Source organism: Haplochromis burtoni, unplaced genomic scaffold (genome assembly GCF_018398535.1).
Source record: "Haplochromis burtoni strain Fernald_Lab_line unplaced genomic scaffold, NCSU_Asbu1 Contig_11, whole genome shotgun sequence".
NCBI lineage: Eukaryota > Metazoa > Chordata > Actinopteri > Cichliformes > Cichlidae > Haplochromis > Haplochromis burtoni.
In genome coordinates this window covers 3024981-3034411 of record NW_024582372.1, presented here as the reverse complement: position 1 = coordinate 3034411, position 9431 = coordinate 3024981, and the positions used below count along the sequence as shown (strand labels likewise).

General features: G+C 44.6%; 1 protein-coding gene across 1 annotated transcript in view; it reads right to left on the bottom strand.

The window, feature by feature from the left end:
• Positions 1-3637, bottom strand: part of dld (deltaD) — an 8319-nt gene extending 4682 nt beyond the window's left edge. The window contains exons 1-4 of the mRNA XM_014340299.2: positions 3118-3637; positions 2674-2967; positions 1761-1821; positions 756-1013 (exon numbers count right to left, since the gene is read on the bottom strand). Coding sequence (XP_014195785.1) covers positions 756-1013; positions 1761-1821; positions 2674-2967; positions 3118-3171 — 667 coding nt within the window. The 5' untranslated portion in view covers positions 3172-3637. The remainder of the gene's footprint in view (positions 1-755; positions 1014-1760; positions 1822-2673; positions 2968-3117) is intronic.
• Positions 3638-9431: the final 5794 nt, after the last annotated feature.

The window sequence follows — 9431 nt, the reverse complement described above, 5'->3', positions numbered from 1 at the left end:
TCCTCCCCCAAGGGCCAGCTGGTCTGTGTGGAACTAACCACCAGACAGCTGCTCCATTGTCTCCTCTCACCGAGCAGCTGCCCCCTCCACAACAATACACAACCGTGCTCAGCCAATCAACAGCCTGAACCACAACAATACAGGACCCCCACTTGGCCAATCGGGGAGGAGGTTTTGGGCGAGGAGGCCCCAGTGGTCTAATGGAAGGCACGCGGCGTGTGAATTACTGAGGAGCCACTGCGGCTCATTAGAATGGAGGCCTCTGGTGCTATGGGATAACTAACTGACGCCTGTTGCACACGGGCCCCGCATTATGAGGTGAAAAAAAAAGGCCCCAAACAATACAGAGAGGCAAATGACTGTTGGGAAAATTAACTTTGAAAAGTAGTTTATAAACTGTAGAAACTCAAAACCCCTTAAAGCTTATGTGTTTTTCATTTTAAAAGTTAAAGAACTGTTTTTTTTAAGATGGCAGTAATTCCAGACTAAGCCGGAACTAGTGTTAACACGTCTCACTTGTGAGGCAGTATTTTGGAATCAGGCACTTTGTGTAAACATCACCGCTTGCTGCTAATGATTGTGCCACTCCTTCAGCTTATCTAAGCAGCTGCCATTGGACTGAAATTTTAACTACTGCATTACCACTAACCTGAAGGTGTTTGTGCTTGCCAACTATATCTCTCAGTTATGGATATTCCTCACATTGCTCCATACAGACCTACTGACAATGCTTGATTAAAACCAAAACCACTCACGTTCAGTGCAGTATTGTCCCTTCCAGCCAGAGTTGCATATGATCTCTCCACGCTCGCCGCAAGTGAAGTGTCCGAAAGCATCATCTCGCGGGCGGCAGAAAACAGAGCAGCCTTCGCCGTAGTAGTACTCATCACACAGGAAGCGGTAAGAGTATCGCAGCTCAGTCTTGCCAGCTGTCTGCACATCACTGAACCACTCTTCTCCCACACTGAGGTGACGCTGAGTGGCGATCCTGCTGATCAGACGCTCTGGGTTGTCTGAAAAAGTAAATCACACAGCTTGTTGTGAGTCACATGTTGTTGTGAAGCATAGCTTTTCTGCAGAGCGTAGGACAGGGTAGGACCCTTTCATTCACATGAAGCTGTCAGTTATATTCCTTTGTTTACTATAGATTTCAGGTCTTGCGGAAGCATGTGTGCTTACGCTCCTGCAGAATGACAGCCACACATGTTTTTGAAAATGAGTCTGTCATGCAGTGAAAAATAAAAGGCCAAGGGGTGAAATCTGCTGTCTGGCTTGCAACAATGCTTTTCTTGTGAACTGTTTTTTCCAAATAGAGACAGATTACACCATAAAACCTCAGTGCAATGATAAGATGATGGCTTAAAGATGACAACAGTAAATTTCACCACAGAGACAAATCTGAGAATGCCTATTATCAAGAGACAAGTGAACCCACACAGGAAATTGTGCCATTATATGCAAAAACACAAATTTTATGCAAGAACATGGCTATGTAATCAAAAACACACTGGACGTTTGCCTCACTGAGATGTAGTATTAGCTGATTCCCCACACTATAATCAGCAGATGTTTAGAAATGGTTAACCCTTATTTACTTTTCAAGGGAAGGTGTGTGCCTCAAAAAGTTGGATCTTAATTCTTATAAAAATGGCTGAAAAGAAAAAAAATATGACCTGACATTTGAAAGAAAACCAGGAAAACCTATTTGCCTTCTGCTCTGTCTTTGAGTTACACTACTGCCCTTTCTTGCTGTCACCCACCTGTTGTCAGGTCGTCCAGGGAGTCGGTGTGGAGAGCTTCAATGATCAGTGAAAACGTCCCCTGAGGAGAGACAGAGAGAGAATCAACAGCTGCTTAGCCTACAGGCCTCCCTCCCTTCAGAGCAGGCGGGCCATTAGCAGGCCTCCCAATAAACTTCACAGCCTAATTCTCGTGTTGATTAGGTGCCTAATAAGGCCCGGTACCTGCTCCCCTTTTCACACCCCTGCCCATATCACACTCTGACACCGCTGTAAAACCAAACGAGGCGGAATTTCACGCTGTGCTGCCAATGATGTGCCAACTCAGAGGATGTTAAATTTCCCACCACGGCTGGTCGGAGGAGAGAGACGTTTGACACACACACACACACACACCCACCCATCCCACCAAAGAGCAAGTGTGGAGGAATACACAGTAACACACACACACACACACAAACACACACAAAAAAAACACACACACACACACACACAAACACACACACACACACACACACACACACACACACACACACCAAAACAAACACAAACTCCCCTTCCCGTTTTATCCCACCAAAGAGCACAGAAATACTACAATAGCCCCTCTCACACACTGCTGACAAAGACCCTCACAAGTGTGGAGTTTGAGAGCATCTGTTGCGTTCTGCACTCTTCAAAGCTAATACATCTCAGTCTGTCAATGCCCCTCATTACTCAAAGTTTATCGGACAGAGAATACCTCAAAACTACGACTTCAAGTTTTTTTTTCGGGGGTGGGGGTAACTGTATAATTACCAACAGTGAAAATTGACGCATTGGGCCCGAAAAAACAAACAAACAAACAAAAACAGTAAATGCACAAAACTGAGCTCTAGACTGCAGCTTATCATTATTTCCACAATATTATTAATAATAATGTCCTGCTTTTACTTACTGGCCATGTGAAACCGAAGGAAAAGCGGATCGGGTTGGTGAAGCTGTCCGCGTTGGTCTCCGGGACCTGGAAGGAGTTGGAGCCGAGGACGGGAGTCACAGTCCCCCCATACGTGCAGGGAGGCTCTGGGGAGACGTTGGCCTGATAATGCTTCAGACAGACCCGAAAGAAAGTCTTGCACTCACACTGCTGCTGGCCCTGCAGGTGAGTGGGGCAGCAGTTGGCATTCCCAGTTATCCCCTTCTTGTTGAGGAACTCCTGCAACTTCAGCTCAAACACGCCCGAGCACAGAACCTATAACACACACGCGCGCGTAATCAATTATTTGGAGAGTATTTAAGGCAGGACCCGTGAGAATCAATCTTAAGCTGTTTGTATTCAAAAATATGTGCAGAGGGTATTTCAATACCCTTTAATGTTAAAGCTTGCTTTCATCGGACCTACCTGGCAGGTGAGTACGGTGAGACTGACAGCCAGGAGCAGACACAGGCGTCCCATTGTGTTGACAGCCCCTCAAAACCAGTGAAAGCTCCACAAGTCCGTGCAGCCCGGCTCAAACACTCATGGAGAAAGTCCTGTAAAACCTTCCCAGTGTCTCGCAGTCAAGGTGAGTCTTTGACGTGCAGTGGGGGTGGGAAGAGGAAGTTGTAGTGAAACTTTTCCTTTTGGTGCGTCTGTCTTCCGCCTCTATATTTTCCAATACACTGCGAAAGTTTGTGACAGAAAGGCTGTTGCAGTGCAAAGTAATCCCCAGCAGACTGATCCACTCGAAGAAACGTGAATGAAATCCCCGATGGAAAGAGTTAATTCCAATCAGTCGGTGAAGAAGCAACTCTTGATGGGCTTGTTTGTTTTTCCACTTGATTGATCATGATATGCTGATCATAAACACAGAAAACAAATATGCGGTCCTCTCCGTTTTCCTTGGTGTGGCAGTGCGTGTGTCTGATGGGTCTACTGCCCCGTGCAGGGTTTTATACGGGGCCAGCAGGCGAAGGGTAATAAGATGCAAATGAGCCCCTCTGCTCCTCTTCTTCCCCTCCCTCCACCACCACCACAAGTCCGCCCAGGGGCCATCACAAAGAAAGGGAAGGGGGAGGTAGGGGGTGCACACAACTTTTCTAAACCCGCCCCCCTCCTCTCTTTTTCTCAAAGGGATGGACCAAATGGCTAGTGAGCTGTTAAATGTGCAACAACCCCATGCTTCCCCCGATGCCTCCCTCTTCTAGGACGCACTGGGCCCATTTACATTCCGACAAATTATTTTACCTCTGGACAAAATCCTCCATCAAGCGATTTATACACATGGTGCAGCCAGACGCACCATGGCTTCTTATATTTGAGGGGCTATGGTAAAGGTTTGGCCTGGCTCGTTCCTTGGATGGCCAGCCGGCCAGCCAGCCGTCCCAACTGCGTTACAACGACCATCTGCTCCGCTGCATTCCTATGGTGTTACCCCTGCCGTGGTTTTCACAATGCCACACCCCCAAAACAAGTCGCTCTATTCTTATTATTTTATCTTTATTTCTTGGCTTAGAGACCTACAGCCTTTCTCCCCACTTGCGCCCTCATTATAAAAACATTGCTGCTGTTTTCCTAATGTAGGCTGCACCAAGTGTGCTGTTATTTTAATACCCACGTCTTGATAAAAATGTGACTGACGAGTCTGTTCTTCAAAACAGCATTGAATATTAGAACTGTGATACCGAGAAAGAGCTTCATTTTAACTCATTACGATTTTTCAATGAATACAATCGATTTCCTCTAATCGTTAATAGATTTTGAACCATTTTGAGTGGATAATGACCAGTTTTAGGTGCTCGAGAATATAAAAAAAATCTCCGAGAGTGCGCTCAGTGGCCTCAGGCGATCACACCAACTGTATTTGTAGGCATGCCTGTGTATTTCCCTTACTTGCAGTTTGATAGAGACAGTAAAAAAACAACAACAACAAAAAAAAAACTTGGTGGTGTGTCACTCGCGTGGCTGTCATTAAGGGACTTTATGGGGGAAAGGAGGGGGAATATGAGGCGGGGGGAGGGGGGAGTCATACTAGGAGTAAAGTTTTTTTTCTCTTTGTGCTTTCAGCTGTATGGTAATTGGGACGGCAGCACCTGCTCTCCCACAATAATACAGCACCAGAGAGAGAGAGGGAGAGAGAGAACGAAGGGGAAAACATGGCCGGGTGCATAAACAATAATCTTACAATGTGTTTTATAATAAAACATCATATTAACGAAATACAGTCAGATTATATTAGATGCTGCAGACCATCACCCTATTCACGCTACAGTGTAAGTCAGAGAGTGTGCTCGCTATACACCAGGTTGGCAACACAACTCGCGCAGGGTCCACTGTCTAATTTGCATATGTGTGTATATCCGCAGAGAAAAGTGGGCAAGAATGCGCACTTGTTGGCGTGATTTATTCTGAGCTTATCTCTGGCATTCCCAACTGTGCTGAGATTCTTTACCAAGTCATTAATGTCTCACGGGATTACATATATATCTAAAACAAAATTAGCAACCCTGCAGGAAAGCAGTAATTAAGCAATTGTTTTTCAATATAGATAGAAATGAAAGGCTCCAAAGATAGCTGTTGTGTAAAAAGACGATTTCCGATGTGATTTTATATCCAATATGTTTACTTACATTGATACATAGACCACAGTCATCAGGATTTACGAAGGAATTATACATAAAATAAAGAAATTACATGTTTCACAATTTTTACTCTATTTAATGTACCTATATTATTATCAGCCCAGCCCTTATTGAACTGTTATGTTGTGTTTGTTGAAAATTATGCTGCCCTCTTTGCCAGAAGTCTGTTGAAAAAGACATTTTAATGTCATTGATACTTTTTACTTAGATAAAAGAAGTTTATATAAAAATCATTTGGCTAAAAACTGATTGCAGCTTCTACTGTACCGTACATGGTGTTACATATGAGAGATATGTTTCTCATACCGACTAAATACCGACTTTTACTTATCTATTTACTTTTGGACATTTCAGTTCATTCACTTTAGGTTCCGCCCGTTTCATGTAACACCACATTTTCAAAAAAAAAAATGAAAACCTTTAAATGAGGTTTGAGCAGCAGTCAGACTCAATGAAGAACTGAGTCCTCTTCTAATGTTTACAGACAGTATCGCGCACTCACAAGGGCGCGCGCACTGGGAGATTTTTAAAGGGGGGGGACTTAATTAAAAACTCTAATGGAAGCTACTCCGTCTGCATATCATTACTGCTTTGGTTTGCCGCGGTACACAAACAAGGCCTTCATTCACACTCCACAGATAACATATGCGCAACTTTCGGCCTGTCATGTCAGGCGCACACGGCGCTGACGGGCTGCTGCGGGAGCGCCGCAGTGCCACCGTGCACAAGTTTGATGACCCTGCTTGGTTCTCCCCTCCGGGTCAGTGTATACATGTCTGATGTGGTTGCGTGTCCGCGATGTGCTCTTTACACCCCTTGAAAATGATTGAAAGGCCTTTAACCTTAAGCTTTAACGCTATTATCCCTGCCTGCCACCGTCTTTCCACATACCCGTATGTGTGTTTAGCTGTAGGACGCTGCTCAGAGCTGCTCATTTCATTTAGCCAGTTGATTTCAACCCCCTTTAATAGCCTGTGATGCGTCTATGTGGCGTGGCGTAAAATCCCCCCTTCTCTAGGCCTTTTATTTACACTCATCCCGACTTTCAGAGGTCCCTGGTGCTCTCTTTCCCTCTGTGTATCAGGCCAATATACCATCAGTCATTCATCACCATGACATGGCACACATTTTCCGATTACGCCAGCAAAGCGTGACTGAAAGGCATGGTTACATGGAAAGTGACCCCCCCCCCCCCCACCCCCTCCCCCCCCACTCCTCTCACCCCGCCACCTCCCCCCCTCCATCGCTTCACCAGCATCAAGACAATATTTTACCCTAAAACGTAATTTATGCCGAGAGCTTCTCTAATTGTGTCTTAAGGAAACAGCAGAAAGTAGAAACTCCTCCCTCTTCTGATCCCCCTTTGTGTGTGCGTGACCGTGCGTGCACGCGTGTACGTGTGGGGTTAAAAAATAGTTTAACTGGAGGTCGATTGTTTAACTGAAGTGCTTTCCTGTTGTCTGTGTGTGTGCGTGTATGTGTGTGTGTTTGTGTGCGCGCGCGCGAGCAGGAGCTCCGTGACACATAGTGGAACAACAAAGGAAGAGGTCTCGCGCCCCGCCGCCCATTCATCCCTTTCTCTTGCGAAGTAATTCCCATTGATTCCTATTGAACGGCGAGTCGCGAGCCCCTCGGGGGAGAACCGTGTGATTTGTGAAGGGTCGCGAGGACAAGGCACGCCCCTCCTCGAGCCCGGCCATCTGCTCACCAAACACCACAACACCAACCAAGTACCAAATGGCTTCCTTCATCTCTGTCTCTGCGTAGTCTCTTAATTTCTCCGTTTACGTTCACTCATCTACTCCATCGCTCCGCCACCATTCCACCTCTCACTCCTTCATTTCTCTCATCTCTCTTGGGTGAGAGTAGGTGGCCTCCGTAGGTGGATCAAGGCCTACTGGATGCCAAATCACAGTGGAGGCATGCAACGGGTATGAGGTGGCCATATGGCCTGTGCGTGTGTGTGTGCGTGTGTGTGCCAAGAAATGGATGGATGGATGGCCGTCGTGGGAACCTCCACATCATCACCATCACACCGACCGTAAACATTAACGCACACATGCTGGGACTGCTGTAGGAGAGATAGATAGATTATCTCATTAACAGCAGCATTGTGATCAGGAGGCTCACCTCACCTGGGCCAGGAATATACCGACTTACACCATCTGTCAGCCTCATTGCGACACTCTGTGTAATCTGCATATACATTTATCATTTGAACCGGTTCAAACGTCAAAATGTGCCCTTCTATAGAATATACATCACATAAAAATACTGCCTGCTCCAGAGCTTGTGTTTAAGTAACAGGAAAAGTAAATGAATTAGTAAACAGAAAATAAAGCAATTGTTACCAGTTTCACACATTTCCAAAGATTACTTGGAAAACGTTTTATTTTTTATCTTATATTTTGTAACATAATGGTTATCGTACAATGTGACAAAGCACTGACAGAAATGTGAAAGTAAAGAAAAAATACCAGTGTGTGTGGGTGTGTCTGTGTGTCAGAACATGTGCCGCTATGTAGATATGTGAAGCTCTATTCACTCCAAATTATTATTATTACTATTATTATTGTAATAATTGGATTGTTGGTTGCTTTAAACAAGACATTTGAAGACATTCTCATAATTTTAGGGAATCTTATAAAAACATTTCAGTAACACAAAAATATTTTTCATGAAATATTGATATGAAATATTCAGATTTTTTCAAACAATATCTCTTTCATTACACCGAGTGGAATTTAATTTGTCTTTTTGGTTGCATTTTCTTGCATCGTTTTACAATAAAAATGTTTACAATCTTATGGGTGACCACAAAACGTGAGTTACAAATAAATCTACTCCAGAAATGGGACAAAGCCTACAATATCCTGCTATTTGCTGTTTGTTATGTTTGATGTAATGTTTGATTTATAAAGAGCAACCAAACAAACAAACAAACAAACAACCCCTGCTTGCACTTTGAACAAAGTGAACACCCCCCACCAAAAAAAAAAAAAAAAAAACTCCCTCAGAGGAGGGGTTTGCCTTTAGTTTGAGAAGCACCCTCCAGCAGCAGCAGGATTAGCCAGGCCAGCTGCCCACAGAGACCATGAGCCCTGAACACTGACATCAGGCGTGACCCTAGAGTGGTGACTATCAGAGACCCTGAGGGGATCTGGACAGCACTGTGTATGAGTGTGTGTGTGTTGTTCATTCAGTTGGACAACTGTTGAGCCTGTATAGATTTTGCCAGCGGTGTTCTTTGTACGAGTGTGTGCGTGCTTGTATGGTCAATTCTTTCCGGGGGTTAACTGCTTATCCAGTACAAATGGGAGGTGTAGGGGTGGGGGCGCAGTTGTGTGCTCCTGGAACATCTGCCTCTGTTTCTCCTGAGTCAAGCTGTGGTCAGGAGAGGAGGGGAGAGGGGGAGGCAAAAAGAGGGGAGCAACTCAAGGGGAAAGACATGGAAGCAGAGAAGGGAGAGTCAGCGCAGAAGAATGAGGAAGCTGAAATTATCCAAGAGGCACAGGTCAAAAACACTGAGTGCTAAAATGGGGACTTACTGTGTTTTTATCTACCTATCTAATTTTACTATCATGTTTAGGTACTACTACTGGGTTTATTATTGCCCGCTCAGTTCACAACAGTAACAGTATATATGTGAGAGAAATTATGGAAAAGTAGAAATGGTCCACTCAATGCTGCTCACAGACTCATTCATTCACTGTCAGAATGAGCCACAGTAACCGGATGATATTAGTATGAGCCAGATTTGATAATACGTCAAGTTTTCTTATAATGGTTTTTATGGTTACATTGACCATTAGAAACAGCAAGTGTGAGAAAGAGATAGCTAAAGCCTGAAAGAGTGAGTAGGTGGGTGAATGTGCTGCTTCAGCGCAGTCTCTGTTTCACCGCTGCACAAGTTGATATTGTTTACACCTGGTCTCATGGCTTACTTCAGGTTAAGGCACAATAATAACAATAAAGTTAAATTGCGTAATGCTCTAATTTATACACTGATTTGTAAAACTAATGTGAAAATTACAGGCTGATTGGACTATTGTGATATTTAGCTTGATTTTGTGTCATTGATGTAGCTGACAGTGT